Raw genomic sequence first — 20,813 nt, 5'->3', positions numbered from 1 at the left:
TGGCTATTAGCTAGGATGGCCAGGGACACAACCCCATGCTCTGGGTGTCCTTAAATGTCTGCCAGAAGCTGGGACTAGATGACAGGATGGATCACTTGATAAATTGTCCTGTTCTGTTCATTCCCTCTGCAGCATCTTGCATCAGCCACTGTCGGAAGACAGAATACTGGGGTAGGTGGATCATTGGTCAGACTCAGCATGGCCATTCTTATGTTCCAACTTTCCTCACATTTCTCTCATTCCCAGTGCACCGAAATCCTGCCCTGCCTTGGTAAGTAAGAGTGGAATTCGTTGTCTGCTCATTCAGTCTCGCTGTCACACTGATGGAGCCGATGGATCTTCACCAGTCAGGGCGAGTATTCCTGAACCACAGGTTGAATTCATCCTGGCGTAATGCTACTTCAGTAAAATGGTCATACCAGGGATCAAGATGCCCCACTATGTTGTCAGGCTCTGTTCGCTATCACCAGAAGATAACCGAGGTCAACAAAGAATCAGATCAGATCAAATGGAATCTGGAAATGGATGGCTCCTGAAAATGTGACCTACACATACCCCACCCAGGCAAACTGACCTAGTTACCAGAATCACAGATCCCACAGCCTCATGCAACCACTGACTCCTTTGGAATCTGTAATTCTAGAATGATGCATTCCGGTGGTGCCTCTAGCCAACTTGGAAGACACAATGACAGAGACAAGATTATTTCATACTTATTTTTAAGCTGAGTGCCTCTGACAATCTGGGTAGTGCCATGACTTGTCTGGGTAGCTACATCACTGTATTGGTGATGGTAGCAACTGTCTTACATATGTATGCTCTGTAGAAAAACAACTTAATGAAGCGTTCGTTGCTGACCTATAGCTGGTGTGTTCTTGTGTTTAGAGTCTGTTGAAGATCCAAAGTGCACGTGGAAATGAGGTGGCATTACTGTTAGCTTTGCTACTTAAACAGTTGGACATCAGCCTGAGACTAGACTTTGAAACCAAGACAAGACACTTGAATTCACCTGACTCTATCCTGGAGAATTTCCAAGTCGGATGAGGCTGTGGGCTCCCACCCATGTAACTGTGACTCTTACATTATGCCTGGGGCACCAGAAGTCCCCTAGGCTGACTCTGCCTTTCCTTCCGTGTCACAGCTCATTCCATTTCTCTAGGACGGTTTAACCCTCCACATCAGTTTCCAGAGCAGAGGTCTCTGAATCTCTCTGTGTGTGGCAGGGAGACCCAGAAAACTGACTTCATGACCATGATTGTCAAAGAGGCCACTCTGTCTAGTAATCCTGCCTGGGCTTAAGCACAGACAATGCTGATGAGGCTCCACCAGGTAGCCAGTTGCAAGCTGGTTGGATCTCCTCCTCTGGCTGCGGGATGCAGAAAGGAAACTCATAACCCAGTCAACCCTTCTAGCTCCCGGGTGCCTACTTCTTGTGTAGGTCACCCATGCCAGGATTCAAACAGTGGTTTAACTCCCCAGCGCAGAGCCCACATGGCCCAGGATATTTATTCTTTGCTGGTAATGGCCATCATCAGAGCCTAGAGGGAAAGACAAAATTAGGTGATGCCCATTGCCTTGGGCAGGAATAAACAGAGGTAAACAGAATGTGTACCTAGGCCTCATCAAGCAGCATGAGGATAAAGATGGGGAGCAAACCTGGGATATCAGTGGCCAAGCTGTTGCCTGGAGCTGTGATTGTGAGGGGCCGAGAAAGGAGCTGAAAGGACCTGGACTGCATGCCATCATCAGCCCTGTGCCAGCTAATCCTGAGCACTATTGCAAGTTATCCCTGCTTCAGTCTGAACTGCTACCCACACGGTCCCTGGCTTTAGCCCACGACCAGGCTTTTCATTTCGCTGTTGTGCTTCATTCACCAACTTCCTCGTACTGGAAGAGAAAAAAATCCACCAAGAAGCAGCAGAGGTGGGGTTCACCTGCTCCTGCCAAAGCGCCAGATCTTACAGCCAGAGCTCCTGGCTCTCCACAACTGGGGGCGACTCACCATCCTGGACAATGCTCCAAGCCTGAAGTGACCACAACAGAGAACGCACCCCACCCTTTGGGAGAGAGATCAGAGCAAAACACAACACTGATGCTTCACACAATAGCGTGGTTCAGGCTCATACCAGCTGGAAGCCCTGCCCCCGGGGCCCGCAGGATGGGAGGGAGCCCCACACCCCTAGGTCATGCTGGCTGGGAGCCCCGCCCCCTGGGCTATACTGGCTGGGAGCCCCGCCCACCAGGCTGGCAGGATGGGAGGGAGCCCCGCCCCCCCGGGCTATATCGGCTGGGAGCCCCGCCCACAGGATGGGGGAGAGCCCCAAGGTCATGCTGGCTGGGAGCCCCGAACCCCCAGGATGGGAGGGAGCCCCGCCCCCTGGGCTATACCGGCTGGGAGCCCCGCCCCCTGGGCCCGCAGGATGGGAGGGAGCCCCGCCCCCCGGGCTATACCGGCTGGGAGCCCCGCCCCCCGGGCTCGCAGGATGGGAGGGAGCCCCGCCCCCCGGGCTATACCCGCTGGGAGCCCCGCCCCCCGGGCCCGCAGGATGGGAGGGAGCCCCGCCCCCCGGGCCCGCAGGATGGGAGGGAGCCCCGCCCCCCGGGCTATACCGGCTGGGAGCCCCGCCCCCCGGGCTCTCAGGATGGGAGGGAGCCCCGCCCCCCGGGCTATACCGGCTGGGAGCCCCGCCCCCTGGGCCCGCAGGATAGGCGGGAGCCCCGCGACCTCGGCCCCAGCCCGCTGGGAAAGGCCGGGGCAGATTCCTGACACCTCCCCGCCCAGAAAGGCGGCTGCTTCGGGCGCGGTGCCCGGGCGCGCAGAGCTGGGCCCGGCCCCTGGCGCACGCCGGGCGCGTTCCCGGCCCGGCGAGCGCCGCCACGAGAGGGGGCCGGTCGCTAGGCAACGCCGCGCGCTCCAGCGTGCCAGGGGGACGCGCTGACGTCTGGGCGCGAGGGCACCGAACGCAGCAGGGGCCGCGGCGCTCCGGGGACAGGGCTCGCGGCAGGGCACTTCCGGTGCGCCCCGGAAGGACTTGCCGGCCGGAAGTGCGTGCTGCGCTGCGCGGCGACCTGGTTCAGTTTGGGCCGCGGCACCGGGGGCGGGGGAAGCGGCTCGAATCCGGCGCCGGGGTCCGGGCGGGTGAGGCGGCGCCATGGCGGATGTGACTGCGCGGAGCCTGCAGTACGAGTACAAGGCGGTGAGTGGGCGGGGCCGCCGGGGCGGGAGCGCGGGGGGGGGCCCGGGTGCGTGGCCGGGGGGGGGGCGGCCGGGGAAGGGGAGCAGCCGGCCGGGGAGGGCCCGTGGGGGGGAGCAGTTCTGTTCCTCCCCTGCCCCCCCCCCCTTTCCCTTGCAGGAAGGAAGCACCGACTCGAACCGAGCCTTGCTGTAAAATTGCGGTCACTGTCTTAACATACAAACGGGGAGAGAGAGTTTTGCATCCTTGAAACACGGTCCCGGAAACACTGGGTTGCACGGGGGCTCTGGTAGCACGCAGGGGGCTGACGCTTGGCCCGCGTTAGGCTCCGCTGTATACTTGGGGGGGCGGGGGGGAGCATGTGGCTGTGGGAATCATCACTTCAAATTGCCCGACGGTTGTGTGCTCGCAGCCATGAGGCCTTAGCAATGCATTTCGTTATCTAAATTTATAAAACCAACTTACCCGTGACCCTGCTTCCCTCTCCAGCTACTGCCCCGTATCCCTTTCATCCCTGAGCTCATTGAAATTCTGTCTCTAATTGCTGTGTGGTGTTCCTTTCCTTCAGTTGCATCCTAGATCCTGCATAATATCCCCACAATGTGGCCTTTTTTACTTCTCCATTCACACGAATAAAACTCTTGTCCAAGCTCTCATCTTACATCTTGATTATTGCAACATCTTTCTTTCTGGCCTGGACCACTGCAGTCTTGCCCCACTCATATCAGTTCAGAATGCTGCTGCAAAGATCATGTCCCTAGCCCGTCACTTCGATCATGTCACCCCTTTCTTTGCCTCCCTCACTGGGTCCCCCTTTACCATAGGCACTGACTCTGTGGGTACTCTGGGGCTGGGTGCGTGGGAGGGACGGGAAGAGGCAGTGGGGGTGTGGCCTTGGGGGAGGGGTGGGGGTCCCTCCACCCCCGTACATTGGAAAGTTGGTGCTTGTGCCCTTTTATCGAATCAAACATAAGCTACTTGTCTTCACTTACTTTCAAGACTCTTCACGGTCAATTCCCACCCTACCTATCATCTCTCATTCACTCTTGAGCTGATGACTCCTGCCTCCGATTGGCTGCTACTACCATCCACTTGTTAAATTTTTATGCTTTCCCTGTATTGCCTCTCCCCGTTATGACACTCTCTGTAAATATTTGCAAAGGTATCTCATTATCTTCCTTCAGATTCCTTCTCAAAACTGCCCTTTGCAGTAAGGCCTACAAAAAGCTTGACAGTTGTTAGTGTGCCGAAACCACTGTTGATCGCCAGTATATTGTTTCCTTATGCTCTGCCATCTGTAGCCATTTGTTGTCTCTGGTTTTCTACTTGGATTGTAAACTTTTGGGAGCAGAGATTGTCTTTTTTTGTTCTGTTTGTATGGTGCCTAGCACCATGTGGTCTGGGCTCATGACTAGAGCTCCTAGGTGCTACAGTAATGATGATGATGTGTGGGAATTTGTTTGGGATGGGCCACTGGCAATAATGAAACTTACTACTGGCCTGGCTGGGGTTATAGAGATTGTTGCATTGGTTTCTTCACCCCTTTTACCTGTTCTCTTGTGCTATGATCCCTCCAGAACTCTAACCTCGTACTTCAAGCTGATCGCTCCTTGATCGACAGGACCCGCAGAGATGAGCCTACGGGGGAGGTGCTCTCCTTGGTTGGGAAGCTGGAGGGCACTCGAATGGGTGACAAGGCTCAAAGAACCAAACCCCAGATGCAGGAAGAGAGACGAGCGAAGTGAGTGGGTTACGCATGAATTTATCTTTCAGAGCTTTGGGTTCTAAGAGACTAAATGGGCACAGAGCATTGAATGAGAGCATCCTGACTGCAGCATGTTTCAGGAGTCTCGTGCTGAAAAGCTTGTGTGGGATCTAGCCCTGGGAATTTAAAGTATTTCCCCACTGCCTGGGTTTCAGAGATTATCATTAAGGATAGAATTTAATAATGGAGGTCATGGATTCTGTGACTTTAATGAACCTCCATGACTTCTTTGGCTTCAGCGCCTGCACCAGGGTCTGGAGCTATCAATCCCATCCCTCCCAGTTATTTTCAGTAAAAGTCATGGACAGGTCATGGGCTTCCATGAATTTTTATTTATTGCCCATGACCTGTCCGTGGCTTTTACTGAAAATAACCATGACAAAATCTTAACCTTAATTATCATGCAGTTATCTAGGAAAACTCTTAAAGCCTGTGCTCTTAAAGTGATACCTGTTCACAGCCCTCCTCCATATTGCTTCTTATGTAAGTTCAGCTGTGTACTCTTGATTTGTTTTACTTGCAACTTATTCTATAAACCTTAGATATGCACAATATGACAGTACAGATGGTGTAACCCTATAGAGAAGGATTCTGTTACGCCGCACGAATGCGGGAAGGAGCAGTGAAGGTTGCCTTGAGGAACCTCAACTCGAAATTCCATGACTTTAAGATCTTAATTGCATCAGACTTAATGCTAAGTTAATCTTCTCGCATAAGGATTTCATCCGAGCACTGCTGACAGTGTGCTGTTGTGGAGAAGAAGAGTTTCACGTGAATTGGCCAGGCAGAGATAATTTTTACTGAACTTGAAACAAATGAAAATAACTTGTGCCATGGATAGAAAATAGTATCCCTTCAAATGTATCAGGCTTTTTAAAAAATCACATTTAAAAAAAGTCCTTGAGATACTGATAGCTTGCATTATTAAAAAAAAAAACCCCAAAACTGCCACCATTTATGCCAAGTGCTTACTGTCTAATTTGTCTCTGCTTAGACAATGGCAATTGATAGGGAAACTGACCAGTTGGTGTCTTTTGCACTAGCCTAGTATTTCAGTATAGAAGTTACAAATACTGCAGCTGATGGTTAAATCCAAATAAAAAATGTTTTTTTATTTTAAAAAAAATGTAAGCAAACCTAGTGAACACATTTCTTTTCAGTTTTAAAACGTCCAACACCACCTTAACAATTGCACCTAAACTATCTGACGTCTTCAATGAAGGGTAAATGACCCCTGATTAGAATGATGGTCCTTTGTTGGTTAGGTGAGGGGGTGATAGATTGGTGACTTTTACTGCATGTTGACCGGTTTAAAGTCAAATGTGGGGACAGAAAATGTTTCATCTGAGGGTTGCTTGTCCATCGTCTTTTCCCAGCCAGAAGGATTGGCATAATTTGGAGAAGCAATTTCATCTGTTAATAGACTTGTGTGATGTTTTCCTTTCCCTGCTTTCTAGGAGGAGGAAGCGTGATGAGGACAGGCATGATATCAACAAAATGAAGGGTTATACGCTGCTCTCTGAGGGCATTGATGAGATGGTGGGAATCATCTACAAACCCAAAACCAAGGAGACCCGGGAGACCTATGAGGTGCTGCTAAGTTTCATTCAGGCAGCCCTTGGGGACCAGGTAAGGATGTGCATGGATCTGTGAGGGTATCTTTGCTCTAACTGCTTGTGATGTGAAGGCACATCAGCCGAGTGCAGTTGTCAGAACCCCTAGTGTGTGTGCGAGGCAAATAGCTGGCAGAGCTGTAGCTCAGATCAGACAATAAGCTGGTCTTTGGATCCTAGACAGCTAACGCTTCTGTTGCAAGCTAGTGAGATGTATAACAACTTGGGGTGGTAAAGCTCTTCATCTGAGATACTGTTTCCATGGGACCCTAGACACATCCCCTGAGCTAACTGGAGTGACTGCCCTTACTGTAAGGTGGGATCTAACTTCTGAGCAGTGTCATGGCCGTTGCTGTTTCTCATGTGCTGGCACAGTGCTGCAGTGTTTTCGGAGGGGAATGCTTCCAGATAATTTTTGTAGGCAGAAAGCTGGAAGCATTTAGTTCATAAATGTGAGCCAGTCTTCTAGTTCCACAGCTGAGCAGTGACAGTGCTTATCCCGGTCAGGTCAGGTATATGGAGTATCCCCCAAATCAGGTGTGTTGCAGCTGTTCTCATTTCTTCTGCAGCCACGTGACATTCTTTGTGGAGCAGCTGATGAGGTCTTGGCTGTATTGAAGAACGAGAAGCTGCGAGACAAAGAGAGGCGGAAGGAAATTGATTTGCTGTTAGGACAGACGGACGACACCCGCTACCATGTGCTGGTGAACTTGGGCAAGAAGATCACAGACTATGGTGGTGACAAGGAGATCCAGAACATGGGTAGGGATCACCCTCGAGCTTGTGCCTGGACTGCTCTTGTGTATTATCTCACAGAGCACAGTATACGAGTTGTCAGCATGTCGTGTTTCAATAGCTGGTGCACAAACGGGGCACAGTGCCTGTATGCAGGGAGGCTAGAAAGTGTTTCAAACTGAGACAGGGCTTGAAAAATGTTTCTTTGGATATTGGTGGTAAATAGTTATTGCACTTGGAGACGAAGGGCTACACGCTAGCCTAAGCCAGAGACATCTGTGAATAATGTTTAGTCTTTTGATTCAAATCCTGATTGAGTCACAAGTAAAACGAGTGGTATTTTCTCTGCTTAGCCTCTAGTGGGAAAGTATCTGTGTTCTGGCCTCTCCCTGGGTGTGCTGTCCATGCTTGTGCTGGCGCTCTTGCGTTATAGTGGTGCAAAACGAGGATAACTGGGTTGAACTTGGTTGCACCCTTCTAACTCTGTCCCCCTTTGCAGATGATAACATCGATGAGACGTACGGCGTGAATGTGCAGTTTGAGTCTGATGAAGAGGTAAGTGATCAGACATTTCTAAGGTGGTGGCTGAACTGTCACTCTTCTTTGTGCTGCTGGTTGTGGACAGGGCTTGGGTACACAGGGAGCTAGAGTTTGGATCAACCTCAGCCATGTTGGCCAGCAAGGCCGAGCCAGGCCGGAAGGTTAGACCCTGCTTCCTGGCACTGGAAGGCTTTGTAAATTACTGTACTAAGCTGTACTGCCTTTCACAGACACGTGTATGAATTCTGTGGCTTGGCCCATAGGCTAGCTGCTTGGTTTTGATCAGCTATCAGACTTCCTGACCTCCTCACCAGTCCCTTTCAGATCAAAACTTGCTATCTCTCTGATTTCCTGTTTCCTGCAATGCCTTTTCTAAATGTGAGCTGCTTGGGGCTATTTAATGTACTTGCTCTTCTGTAACACTTTCCTGAATGAGGGTCTGAAAAGGATTGCTTTGGCTGGTTCCTAAGGTGGAACAATGCTGGAACCTCTGAGTCATTGGTAGCACTTATTTTTGAAGGTCTTGAGGTGGGAAAGGATTGAAACGACTTGTACACCCTAATGAGTTCTAAATGCCCTTTAACATCATGAGGCTTGTCTGCAGCGAGTTCAGTGGAAATGTGCTCCATCTAAAATACAACTAAACCGAGGGACTAGCTGCCCCAGGGTAGTACTGAGAAGAATAACAGTGAGCCTGAACAAGGGACCTGACACAGGGCTAGGATGGCATCTGTAAGGAACTGTCCCCCTTCCTGCTCTAGGCTATAGATGATTGTTGCATGGGGTCAGAAAGAACTTCCCTCACTCCCATAATTTAGGGTGCCCAACTGGCTTAGTGCATTATTTTTTCTACTGACTTTGGCTGTGTCTGGTGTTGGCCACATCTGGCATCTTGCTTTCAGTTTACAATAATAATGCTCACATCTACTGAGCTTCCAGTACAAGGAGCGCCATCCCTGATACTATCCTTTCTTATAAATGGGGAGACTGAGGCATGGGATGACGGGACTTGCCCAAAGTCCTGTGATCTTCTGCCTTAACCACAGTATGATTTTTCTGCTGCTGGAGGAAGGACCAGTGCGGCCGGTTCTCGGGAGGGATGGCATTTCCAGTATTCCTGCCCAAGGTGTAGGGGGAGCTAGAGAGCTTCTCCATGAGGTTTCCTTGGGAGAGAGCTATTAACAGGAGCTGTGTGTTCCAACAGGAAGGTGATGAGGATGTGTATGGTGAAGTACGGGATGAGGCATCTGATGATGACATGGAAGGGGACGAGGCCGTTGTCCGCTGCACCCTCTCAGCCAATGTGAGTTCCCAAGGGGGAGGCGAAAGGCCACTTTCCTATCGCTGAAGGGTTGGCTTGAAGTTGGTGGCTGTATTAAAGCTTTGGGGACTTCATTCCTAACGGTGATAGCAGACACTAGTGTGACAGATCTAGCGGAGGGCCCCCGGCTGGACTGATAGACCAGATAGATTCTGGTCTACCCTGGTAAAACAGCTGGGGCTCTTTTGTTTATGCTTAATGATTCTTCCCCTTTAGAGTCCAAGCAGGAAAAAGAAACAAGTTTTGTTCTTTTTTCTTGTCAGGGATTTTTATCCTCTTCTCCCCAGAGCCCTGCTAATGGGATGACTTCATGCGCAGGTCTCCTCTTCCTGGCGGGGGGTGAGAGTGTGATTAACAAAATCTTTGTTCTTTTGAGGTCACACAATGGCTCATTTGGTTTCAAAGCCTTCTCGTTAGGCAGGACCTAACGTTTTCTGTCGGAAACCAGTATTTGCACTGGAGAAGGCTTCCCCCCCCCCCCCCCCCTTTGATGACTTGCACAGTTACAGAGCCAAAACGAGTGCCCCTCTGGGACTGGAATAGCACGAGTGATTGCTGCTGCCAGGGCTTTGCTCACGTACATGATGGCCATGGGAGATGGGGCAATACTGGGTGTGCTTTTGCTTACCCAAAGGGCAGTCTGTGCCTTTCCTGGGGACTCAGTGGGGACTCAGTCTGCGTGGGCAAAGGAAGGCCGTAAGGAGACACTGACTGTCTTTCAGCTGGTGGCATCAGGGGAGCTGATGAGCTCCAAGAAGCGAGACTTGCATCCCCGAGACATTGATGCCTTTTGGCTTCAGCGGCAGCTGAGCCGCTTCTACGATGATGCCATTGTGTCTCAGAAGAAGGCAGATGAGGTGCTAGAGATCTTAAAGGTATGTGGCCAATTATCCTGCCTCTGGGTGGAGAAGGTTCCAGACTCAGGGCCTGCTTGGCTGGAAGACAGGAAGCTGCCTGGGCAGTTCTTTACAATTTGAACCTATTTTTCCATATTAAAATGTTAATACAACCAAATGGTTTGCTACTGTGCCACTTTTCCCCTGAGGATGCACCCACCCCGTCCCTCCTCTACTGTGAGGACCGGGTTTAACGCATGGGCAGACCTTCTCCTGGGTGACAGTTACTGCTTTTTCAGAAACATCTTCTGGGAGACCAACTCTGGTGTGGTGTTCCCCATGCTAACCATGGCCCTGCTCCTCACTCCCTTTGACTTCAATTGGAATTAGGGTGCCCAGCACATCTCAGGTTCCAGCCCTTCATCTCCGGTATTTATGAGGCTTAAAAGCCTGTAAACTGCACCAGCATAGATGACCCGGGTGTCCTGCCCATAGGGGCCTCTTAGGAAGGTGGGAAGAGGTTGGTTAGACTCTTGCCAGTGTTGGTGAGATATCTGCTTAGAGTCTTGATTGTTACATGGGGGATCTCGGTTGTATGTCTGGCGGGTAGCTCGTATTTGCTATGCAGTGGGAGTTTGGGTCCCCTGCCTTCTCCCATGGCGAAGCAGGGCAGCAGATGTAACCAGCTTCTTTCTGTCCCTTCTTTTCCCAGACTGCCGGCGATGACAGGGAGTGTGAAAACCAGCTTGTCCTGCTCCTGGGCTTTAACACCTTTGACTTCATTAAGGTGCTGAGGCAGCACCGAATGATGAGTGAGTACTGGGCACCTCGTTAACCTGGAGTGCCGTGACCCTGGTTCTTTGCCTGTGTTCTGCTCTGGCTGTGCTTGTAGCTGCCTTCTCTCACCCTCTTTCTCCCTCCAGTCCTGTACTGTACGCTGCTGGCTAGTGCGCAAAGTGAAGCCGAGAAGGAGAGGATCATGGGGAAGATGGAATCTGATCCCGAGCTGTCAAAATTTCTGTATCAGCTGCATGAGACGGAGAAGGAAGATCTGATTCGGGTAAGAAGAGCGGAGAGAGGCCCATAAGGTCCTTGTTGCATCTAAGCTGACACCATTGCAATAGCACTTTGCATGCATGTCACACGCACATTTCACTGCGATCACTGGATTGAAAGGATGGGCGGGTGACGGCCTGCCTGGGTCACAGCATAGAGGTTTGATGTGATGATGGTTGTAGACTGACTATGCATCCTCTCTTCATATTAGCCAGATCCAGCTTTGGGTGCAGAGCATTGCGCCTGCTTGTGTTACGGGGTCCTCTGAGATGAAACTCCCTTTGGAGCGTGTCGGATCCACTCATCAGTAATTGGAAGGGGTTATGGAGGCTTTGAGCATGACCTTCTCTGTGCTCTGAGGGAGCTGAGATATCTAGACCAGGGTCTGATCCTGAGTCCTCTTCACTGTAGTGCTAAGCATGGCTCGTTAGCTCCCTGGGTCTGCTCCATGCTGCAGTTGTCCTTCTAATGAATGTTTCCTGTGCCTGGACCCAGCCTGTTCTTACGCCCGTCTGCACAGGGTCAGTTGCAGTATGTTCCCCTGGGGGACGGGTGATGTTTCTGGCCCTGGTGGTGGTGGTTTCCAGTGACCCATCAGTAGGTGGCTCTGGTTGAATGGATGGCTGTGCTTAGAGGGACTCCCAGCCTGTGGAGCTGCCTCACCAGTCAGCTATCGCAGTGGGGCAGTAGCAGGCGCTAGTGTGCGGAGTGGGGCACAGCAGCTGCTGTTCTCCACTGAGAGGTGTCTGCACAGAGTTTTAACCTGCCCTCTCTCTTTGCCATCCAGGAGGAACGCTCTCGCAGGGAACGTGTGCGCCAGTCCCGGATGGACACAGACCTGGAAACCATGGATCTGGATCAGGGTGGAGAGGTGTGTCCCTTAAGGCACCTGTTCTTTGGATGCTCGAGGAACTGCTAGATGAGGGGCTGAATGAGTGCAAGGGGGCTGTTAAATAGGGACAGGTGGGTGCAGAAGACACCCTGATCTAGCTGCCTGCGGGTGGGGTGTGAAAGGTTAAGCCCCTGATCTGCCTGGGAAAGCAGACTTGCAGGCTGGAGGGAGCGGTTGCCATGCTTCCCCTTTAAATCTGGGCCCCTCCCATTCTTTCTCTGATGCCCCTTCTCGTTTTTCCAGGCGCTGGCCCCGCGCCAGGTGTTGGACCTGGAAGATCTGGTGTTTGCCCAGGGCAGCCATTTCATGGCCAACAAGCGTTGCCAGCTGCCTGATGGCTCGTTCCGCAGGCAGCGCAAAGGCTACGAGGAGGTGCATGTGCCTGCCCTGAAGCCAAAGCCCTTCGGCTCCGAAGAGGTAGGTGACTCTGTTCCCTTTCGGTCAGTGATGGGCACGGTTGGATTACCCAGCGTCCCTTCTTCCCCACCCCCACAGAAACCCGCCAGCTTTGTGGCACTTCTTGTTTGCAGCGAGCAACTTAGGTGTTGAGGGAGCATCTCCACAACGCGCCCTGGGGCCAGCAGGACTTGGGCCCCTTCCGACACATGACCCTTAAGGAGCCTGAGTGTTAAGCTCTGCTTACCTGAGATTTCATGTGACCAAAAATGGCTCCTGATCCATTGGTTCCTAATGCCTGGGATGTGCACCTAGCATAGGTGCTTCTGGCTCCCCCTTGCACCTTAAAGATGGGCTGCTGTGCTGGGTCTGGGGGCACTGTTGCTGCACCTCTGTCAGTTGCAAGCTGGTCTGCCGGACTGAGCAAATGAGCATGGGCCACAGTCACGGTTGGGTTCCAGTTCTGGCTGGACGAGTCACTTGGACTCTGTCAGTTTCCCAAGCTGTAAAATGGAGACGACTCAAACCCATGTGGTGAGGAGTCGTTGCTGGTTGTACAGGGTTGTGGATTGTTGTGGTACATGCTGTAATGGCTGCAATGGCTGCTTTGCAGTTGGGCTGCCCCACACTGGCGATCTGAGCTCCCCTGTGAACTCTGACCCGCGGTGGGAACTGCCCGGTACACAAGAGGGTGCAGTCTGGGGAATCGGTAGTGTTGGCCCAAAGAGTTAGAATCCTCTATGCTAGTTGATTGCATTGCTGGTCACTGCCCAGAGTGATGGGTGAGATTGCAGATCAACAGTTGGAGCCCCCAGGCCAAATGCTTTGGTCTAATGGGCCCCATCTGATCTCTTACTGCCTTCTCTGGGACTGCTATGCACAAAGCATATCCCAGCCACACTGAGAGAGACGAAGAAGCTAACTGCCATTCCCCAAGGGGTCTCTCTTATAAACCACAGAGTGCCCTGCTTGCTGCACAATAAAGGGCCTGGTCTCTGATGTTAATTATGTTTCACCTTTTCAGCAACTGGTTTCTGTGGACAAACTGCCCAAATATGCCCAAGCTGGGTTTGAGGGGTTCAAAACACTGAACCGGATTCAAAGCAAACTCTACCGTGCTGCACTTGAGACTGATGAGAACCTGCTACTCTGTGCTCCCACGGTAAGGACCCGGGCAAGCTATCTCCTGTCCCATGAGGCCACCTCATAGATATTCAGAGCCTCCAGCCCCCCCCTGTTTAGCACAGACTTTGAGTTGTAGCCCAACTCTTTTAGAACATAAGAACGGCCACTGGGTCAGACCAAACGTCCATCTAGCCCAGTGTCCTGTCTTCCGACAGTGGCCAATACCAGGTGCCCCAGAGGGAATGAACAGAACAGGGAATCATCAAGTGATCCATCCACTGTCTCCCAATCCCAGCTTCTGGCAAACAGAGGCTCGGGACACCACCCCTGCCCATCCTAGCTAATAGCCATTGGTGGACCTGTCCTCCGTGAACGTACCTAGTTCTTTTTTGAACCCTGTTGTAGTCTTGGCCTTCACAACCTCCTCAGGCCAGGAGTTCCACAGGTTGACTGTGTGTTGTGTGAAGAAAGACTTCCTTTTGTTTGTTTTAAACTACTCCCTATTAATTTCATTTGGTGACCCCTAGTTCTTGTGTTATGAGAAGGAGTAAATACACTTCCTTATTTACTTTCTCCACACCAGTCATGATTTTATAGACCTCTATCATATCCCCCCTTAGTCGTCTCTTTTCCAAGCTGAAAAGTTCCAGTCTTATTAATCTCTCCTCATACGGAAGCCGTTCCATACCCCTAATCATTTTTGTTGCCCTTTTCTGAACCTTTTCCAATTCCAGTATCTTTTGAGATGGGGTGACCACATCTGCACACACTATTCAAGATGTGGGCATACCATGGATTTGTATAGAGGCAACATGATATTTTCTGTCTTCTTATCTATCCCTTTCTTAACGATTCCCAACATTCTGTTTGCTTTTTTGACGGCCGCTGCACATTGAGTGAATGTTTTCAGAGAACTCTCCACAATGACTCCAAGATCTTTCTTGAGTGGTAACAGCTAATTTAGACCCCATCATTTTATATGTATAGTTGGGATTATGTTTTCCAATGTGTATTACTTTGCATTTATCAACATTGAATTTCATCTGCCATTTTGTTGCACAGTCACCCAGTTTTGAGAGCTTTTGTAGCTCTTCACAGTCTGCTTTGGACTTAACTATCTTGAGTAGTTTTACATCATCTTAGCGGGGGGCTGGCTCATGCTTAGAGGGGAATCCGTCTTTGGCTTCTGTGAGGAGGCTGTGGATTTGATGGGACTGATTCAGTGTATGTACCAGGGTGTAATCCAGACCAGTGGAGGGTTGTGTCATCCCCTGCCCTGCAACCTTGGGTGCCTTACAATGCCTTGCTGCTGTAGCTCCCTCTTGGGCTGCTCATAAACAGCCTTCCAGCATGCAAGCCACAGCCTGACTCTCACCAGCCTTGGTTATATTGCAGGGTGACCCCAACACTCCCCCAGTCCCAGAGTTTCCACTAGAAATGTATATCCTGTGCTTCCCAGCGCTCTCTTGGTTAGTACAAATATATTAAATACGTAGTTTTTTTTAAAGGAATCATATGGCGGCTTCTTCTGTCAAAGTTATTCAGATACTTTAACTTAAAACACACTGGATTAGCTGAAACAGTAAAACAAGTTTATTTAATACAAAGAGGTAAATTTTAAGTGAGTACAAATAATGAGGCATAAAAGTCAGAAATGGTTACAAGAAAAATAAAGGCAAGATATTTACTAATACCTAACTTAACAAACCAGGTTAGATTCAAGCAAAGTTTCTCACCACGTGCTCCAGCAGATTACTGACCAAACCCTCCCCCAGAGTCCAACACCTGCTTCCCTTGTCTCTTCAGGCTCAGTGAATGTGATAGGGAGGGAGAGGGGGGTGTCTGCGGGTGTTTGCCTCTCCTTATCATTTCAGTCCCTCTCTTGAAAAACATTTCCAGCTGAGACAGGAGCCAAAGAGTCTAGTGGAGGGATGTTCCCTACTGTTTTTTTTTTTTTTCCCCCCCAACTGGTTGAACTTCCTTTGTCTTCCCTTCCTGCTTGATGACTGTTTCCTGCTTAAATGCAAATTAAGCAGAGCACATGCTCCTTTGTTTAGGACAGACCTGTTTGTCAATGTCTTTTTGGGCAGGGCTTTGGAGTTTGGAACGTGTGTTGTGAACGCCTTTCAGGGGAATCTTATAACTTTCTTATAACTTCACATATAATGTTGCACACACGTTTTACCAGGCCAATACTGATCAACAAATTATGAGGTTTGTTTTTTTTTAAACTGATACCTTACAAGGCGCAGTTTATACAAAGATTATTACAATGGTGTGTAAGGTGTGACTACAGAGGTGTATTCTGTCTCCCAGGGTGCGGGGAAGACCAATGTCGCTCTGATGTGCATGCTACGCGAGATCGGGAAGCACATCAACATGGATGGAACCATCAATGTGGACGACTTCAAAATCATCTACATTGCCCCTATGAGGTCTCTGGTGCAGGAGATGGTGGGCAGCTTTGGGAAGGTAATGGAATGACTCCGGTCTAGTCCTGCGGGGGAGGGGGAGTGGAGCAAGGACTTGGAGCTTTGCCCCTGTGAGGTCTGTACTCGGAAGGGCCCCAGCTCAGCTCTAGCATTAAAGGGTATCAAGCCTTGGGAGAAGAGGGTGTTGTGCCTGGTATTCCCTGTTCCCTTGGGTCTGATGCCTCCATTCCAAGCTTTGTGATTCAGCACCATAGAGGAAGAATCTGTGTCTTGCTTAATGCCATGGTGTGGAAAACCCTATTTGTAGTCTTGGGAGAGGTATGCAATTATGCATGCGATTTTCCCAAAGCTGCTGCTTAGGCCCTTTCATTTTGAGGTCTCCTCACATGCGCTGGGCTCTCATCCAGCCTAACCATACTTGGTCTTTCCTAGCGCCTGGCCACTTACGGCATCAATGTGGCCGAGCTGACTGGAGACCATCAGTTGTGTAAGGAAGAAATCAATGCTACCCAGATCATCGTCTGCACCCCCGAGAAGTGGGACATCATCACCCGCAAGGGAGGGGAGCGCACCTATACCCAGCTGGTGCGCCTCATTATCCTGGTGAGTAGCAGCAATGTCTCCCCAAGTGCCCTGAAAGATGGTGACGCTGGCTGTGACGGCACTTCGAGAAGTGCCTCGTGGCACCTCAGCAGCAGGGGTTATGTCAGGGTCTCTGCGGTCTCTGAGGAGGCCATAATTGATGTGAGACTTCATCTGGGAGTGGTGGATGGGTGGGTGTTTAAACCTATGCAAGCCCAGCCATGCAGTTCCATCAGGGAAAACGAATGAACCAGACATGCAGCAAAGAAGTGAGTCAAGCCTTTCCCCTTGGAAGTCAACCTCTTCCCACCACTTTTTTCCTCTAGGATGAGATCCACCTACTGCATGACGACCGGGGCCCTGTCTTGGAGTCCTTGGTCGCTAGAGCCATCCGCAACATTGAGATGACCCAGGAGGATGTGAGGCTTGTTGGTCTGAGTGCCACTCTCCCAAACTATGAGGATGTAGCTACGTTCCTGAGAGTGGACCCTGTCAAAGGCTTATTCTACTTTGATAACAGGTGTGGGAAAGGTTGGGAAGGGCCTTTTATAATCCAGTTGGGGAAGCAGCCAGGATCTTTGGTGAGATCTTTATGGGGAGGTGGTTTAAAAAGTAATCGTAAATAAGTTGGTGGTGCCAGGGTTTCATTGGGCATCCAGCCTGGTTTAACTGGCCACGGGACGAGCTTGTGGCTTTTAGGGAGATCCGTTTAGACTCTGTAGGTCCAGGATCGCATCCCTGAAATGCACCCTAGGGGTGTTTTCCTGAGGTGGTGTGACTACTCGTTATACTTAACCTTAAGATTTTGTTATGGTTATTTTTAGGGAAAGTCAGGGACAGGTCACAGGCAACAAACAAAAATTCACAGAAGCTTGTGACCTGTCCCTGACTTCCTAAAAATAACTGACAAAATGGGTGGTTGGGGCTCCAGGGTCCCTCAGGAGCCGGCAACGGCTTGGAGTTCCTGGGCCCGCGGTTGGGAGCTGCGGGGTCCTCCAGCCAGCTGACAGCTGCAGCCCCACTGCCCCAGGACTGAAGTGGAAAATGTCATGGAGGTCTCTGGAAGTCACGGATTCCGTGACATAATCTTAGCCTTAGTTATATTCATACCTGGGTTCAGAACATAAGCTTGAGGTGAAGAAAAGGGATTCTCCACCCCAATCTGCTGCAGAAGCTTCTTGAGGGAAGCTTTGAATGGCTCTGAGGTGGCTTGCAAAGTTTCATCCATATCTGAGGACATGCCTCCAGGGAATGGACTCAAGTGACCGTTGAATACTGCTGCCGTAGAACTAAAACAAGGAGGCAGTGCTTGGTCAGAACGTGACTCACTGAATCTTTGTGTGTTGGGCTAGAACAGGAGGGTATTTAACATGGAGTCTCTGTGGAGGGGCTGTATTGAAGCTTACGAAGGGATCTGCACGGTAATTCTTGAATAGAAACCATCTGATCTGTGGCAGAAATCCATAGCGTGGAGGTGCCATTCCAGCCAGTTCATGCTACATGTTTCTCATTGCAGCTTTCGCCCAGTGCCCCTGGAGCAGACCTATGTGGGAATCACAGAGAAGAAAGCAATCAAGCGCTTCCAGATCATGAATGAGATTGTCTACGAGAAGATTATGGAGCATGCTGGGAAGAACCAGGTAGGCCTAACGTTCTGCTGATATTTTACTTGTTGGTGCATTTAAGCTTCTTGGTTATGGTGCACTGGTGATAAGCTTTTTCTCTTTACATTTGTCCTGTGCGTTCTGCTCCCAGCTCCAGAACTGCTGCACTCTCTGTCTGTGGATAGAAGTGTAGATCTGTGCTGGCTACTAGCAGCTGAGGCAGGAACATGTACCCCCAAACTGCTGTTTCTCCCCCTGCTGACCATCCAGCATGAGCACTTCCGTTCTTCCCATGTGGCTGTGCCTCACCCCAACCTCTCTGGTCAGAGCTGGCTGGAGCTCCCTCCTGAGCCAGCTCACTGAGCCCAAAGTCCCTCCCAGAGCCAAGCGTCTCTCCTCTTCCAGCAATAAATGGTTTTCTCTTGTGGTGCTCCCATTACCAGCCCTGCTGCATCAGCACCATGCCCCAGTGTGTCTTCTAGGCCACGCTTTTGCACCATAGTCACCGCGCTTTCCTGAGCACAGGGAATGGGCTGGGGGAGAACTCTGTGCCAGCTGCAGCTGCCATGGCCTCCCCCCCGCCGATAACAGTGCTGTGTGGTACATTTGACAGGTGCTGGTGTTCGTTCACTCCAGGAAGGAGACAGGGAAGACGGCCCGAGCCATCAGGGACATGTGTCTGGAGAAAGATACACTGGGCCTCTTCCTTCGCGAGGGCTCAGCCTCTACAGAGGTCCTGAGGACAGAAGCTGAGCAGTGCAAGGTATCTGCCTGTAGCCTGGCCGGTGTGTTGTGACAGCCTAACAGACTTGGGGGGACAAAAATACTGCAGCTCACGTCATAAGCTTGCCACGTTTCCCTAGAATCGAGGTTTCTCTCCCTCTTGTCTCTACGCTCACTCACAACGTTCAACCAAAATCTTCTCAGTAGGAACAGTGGGACCTGTGTCCTTGTTCCCTGTGGGGGTGTTGGTTTCATGGCAGCATGAGAGACCAGCACTTGTTAATGCTCAGGCTCAGAGTAATCTCTTCCCTGGTTTGCCCTCCAGGATTTCTCCTGGCCTGCGGTGTGAACTGTGGAGTCACTCTCTAAAGAGTCTGACTGTAATTAGTTGTCCCTTTGCTGCAGAATCTAGAGCTGAAGGACCTATTGCCATACGGCTTTGCTATTCACCATGCTGGGATGACCAGAGTAGATCGAACACTGGTGGAGGATCTGTTTGCTGACAAGCACATTCAGGTGAGTGTAATTATTGCTCCAAGTGGAGCATGTGTGTTCAGGTCAGGCTGGGATCGTCCCCGTGAGATACTTGTGCACTGCTTTAAGGTGATTGCTGCTTCAGCATGTGTTGGGATGCTCCACCCGGAGACTAGAAGTGCAAGTCTGTTGATTGTCATGTCTTAATGAAGCTAGGGCTCACTGTGAGACTCGAGGCACACAGACAGGGTTCTCTCTGGTCACAGGTCTAGGCTCCAACCCAGGTAGTGAATGGGTCAGTGAACAGGACATGGCTAGGATAGGGGAAGGAAGCCTTTCCTCTAAGCTTAGATGGGTATCCATGCTCTCGGATATCCCTTTAGCTGGCGCTCTCACCAGCAGCCTGTGGGCTTCCACCTTGGTTACTGTCATGGAGGATCATCTAGGACTAGTTCCTGACTTTAACGAACCTCTGTGACTACTTCTGCTTCAGCCACGGCGGTGGGGGCTGGAGCTGGCAGATTTTTGTTTATTGCCTGCGACCTGTCTGTGACTTTGATCTGAACCGTATTCGTGTCCTGGTACTCCGTTTCTCCCTGTGGCGTGATGCGTGAGTGATGCAGCTGTGGTAGTTAGCCCTGCCTGCTGCCCGCAAGGATGCAGTGGCTTTGTAGGGAAGATGTCCTGTTGTGGGAAGAGCAGGGTTCTACTGAGCACAGGATAACATTGTCCCTTTACCCCCACTTTGTAAAGAACTTTGGGGGCAGTGAGACTGAGGTCCTATTTTACAGCTGGAGAAACTAAGGGCTGGAAAGGGTAATTGCCCTTAGACTTGTGACTTCTTTGGGGCAGGGGAGAGTATTTGCTCTGGGTTGGGGCAGTGTCCAGCACAGTGGAGTCCTGGCCCATGACACGGGCTCCTCGGTGCTACTGCAGTATAAACAAGTGGGAATGTTGTGATAGATGACAACACATGCCAAACAATATCCTGAATGAACTTCCCTGAGAGCTTGTCTACATTGGGAACACTCCAGTGGCCCAGTTGTAGTGCTTCAGTGTAGACAATACCACCGCCTGTGGGAGAGGTTCTCCCATCGTGGTACTTAACCCACCTCCTCAAAGGCTAGCTAGGCCAGCAGAAGAATTCTTCCATCCACCTCGTGCTGTCTTCACCGGGGGTTAGCTCAGCATGGCTGAGTCTCACAGGAGTGTAGATTCTTCAAGAAAACCCATTGTGTACGAATGACCTACTCCTGGACACTCCAGCTCAAAGATCCCTGAACGGTATAAAGTGGGGGACTAACCCTGTCTGGGTGTGCTTGTTCTGAGCTGAAGCTATGATGAACTGGTAACCCCAAGGAATCCCTCGGGTGGGCGTTGAAGGACTGCTCCTGCCAGAATTCATGTGAGGGTTGAGATGAACCCTGGTAAGCTTAGTACCATGTGTGTGGGTTCTTCGATCGTGTTTCTCTGGAGTGCTTTTCACTTGAAGAGTAAAGCAGGCTTGCACAGGAAGTGCTGTGTG

The 20,813-nt window shown here is 50.8% G+C and overlaps 1 protein-coding gene across 1 annotated transcript in view; it reads left to right on the top strand.

Moving 5' to 3' along the window:
- The first annotated feature begins 3,012 nt into the window (after positions 1 to 3,012).
- The window catches only part of SNRNP200 (small nuclear ribonucleoprotein U5 subunit 200), a 39,008-nt gene continuing 21,207 nt past the window's right edge, over positions 3,013 to 20,813 (top strand). Inside the window, exons 1-18 of the mRNA XM_074940202.1 lie at positions 3,013 to 3,197; positions 4,772 to 4,935; positions 6,417 to 6,588; positions 7,142 to 7,334; positions 7,807 to 7,862; positions 9,052 to 9,150; positions 9,891 to 10,043; positions 10,717 to 10,816; positions 10,928 to 11,064; positions 11,848 to 11,931; positions 12,196 to 12,369; positions 13,373 to 13,510; positions 15,790 to 15,945; positions 16,338 to 16,508; positions 16,814 to 17,007; positions 18,004 to 18,127; positions 18,705 to 18,854; positions 19,220 to 19,330. Of these exons, the coding sequence (XP_074796303.1) occupies positions 3,153 to 3,197; positions 4,772 to 4,935; positions 6,417 to 6,588; positions 7,142 to 7,334; positions 7,807 to 7,862; positions 9,052 to 9,150; positions 9,891 to 10,043; positions 10,717 to 10,816; positions 10,928 to 11,064; positions 11,848 to 11,931; positions 12,196 to 12,369; positions 13,373 to 13,510; positions 15,790 to 15,945; positions 16,338 to 16,508; positions 16,814 to 17,007; positions 18,004 to 18,127; positions 18,705 to 18,854; positions 19,220 to 19,330 (2,421 nt within the window). The 5' untranslated portion in view covers positions 3,013 to 3,152. The remainder of the gene's footprint in view (positions 3,198 to 4,771; positions 4,936 to 6,416; positions 6,589 to 7,141; positions 7,335 to 7,806; positions 7,863 to 9,051; positions 9,151 to 9,890; positions 10,044 to 10,716; positions 10,817 to 10,927; positions 11,065 to 11,847; positions 11,932 to 12,195; positions 12,370 to 13,372; positions 13,511 to 15,789; positions 15,946 to 16,337; positions 16,509 to 16,813; positions 17,008 to 18,003; positions 18,128 to 18,704; positions 18,855 to 19,219; positions 19,331 to 20,813) is intronic.

Source organism: Natator depressus, chromosome 26, assembly GCF_965152275.1.
Source record: "Natator depressus isolate rNatDep1 chromosome 26, rNatDep2.hap1, whole genome shotgun sequence".
Taxonomy (NCBI): domain Eukaryota; kingdom Metazoa; phylum Chordata; order Testudines; family Cheloniidae; genus Natator; species Natator depressus.
Note: the sequence above shows the minus strand (reverse complement) of the source record. Positions and strands in the feature narration are given on the sequence as shown.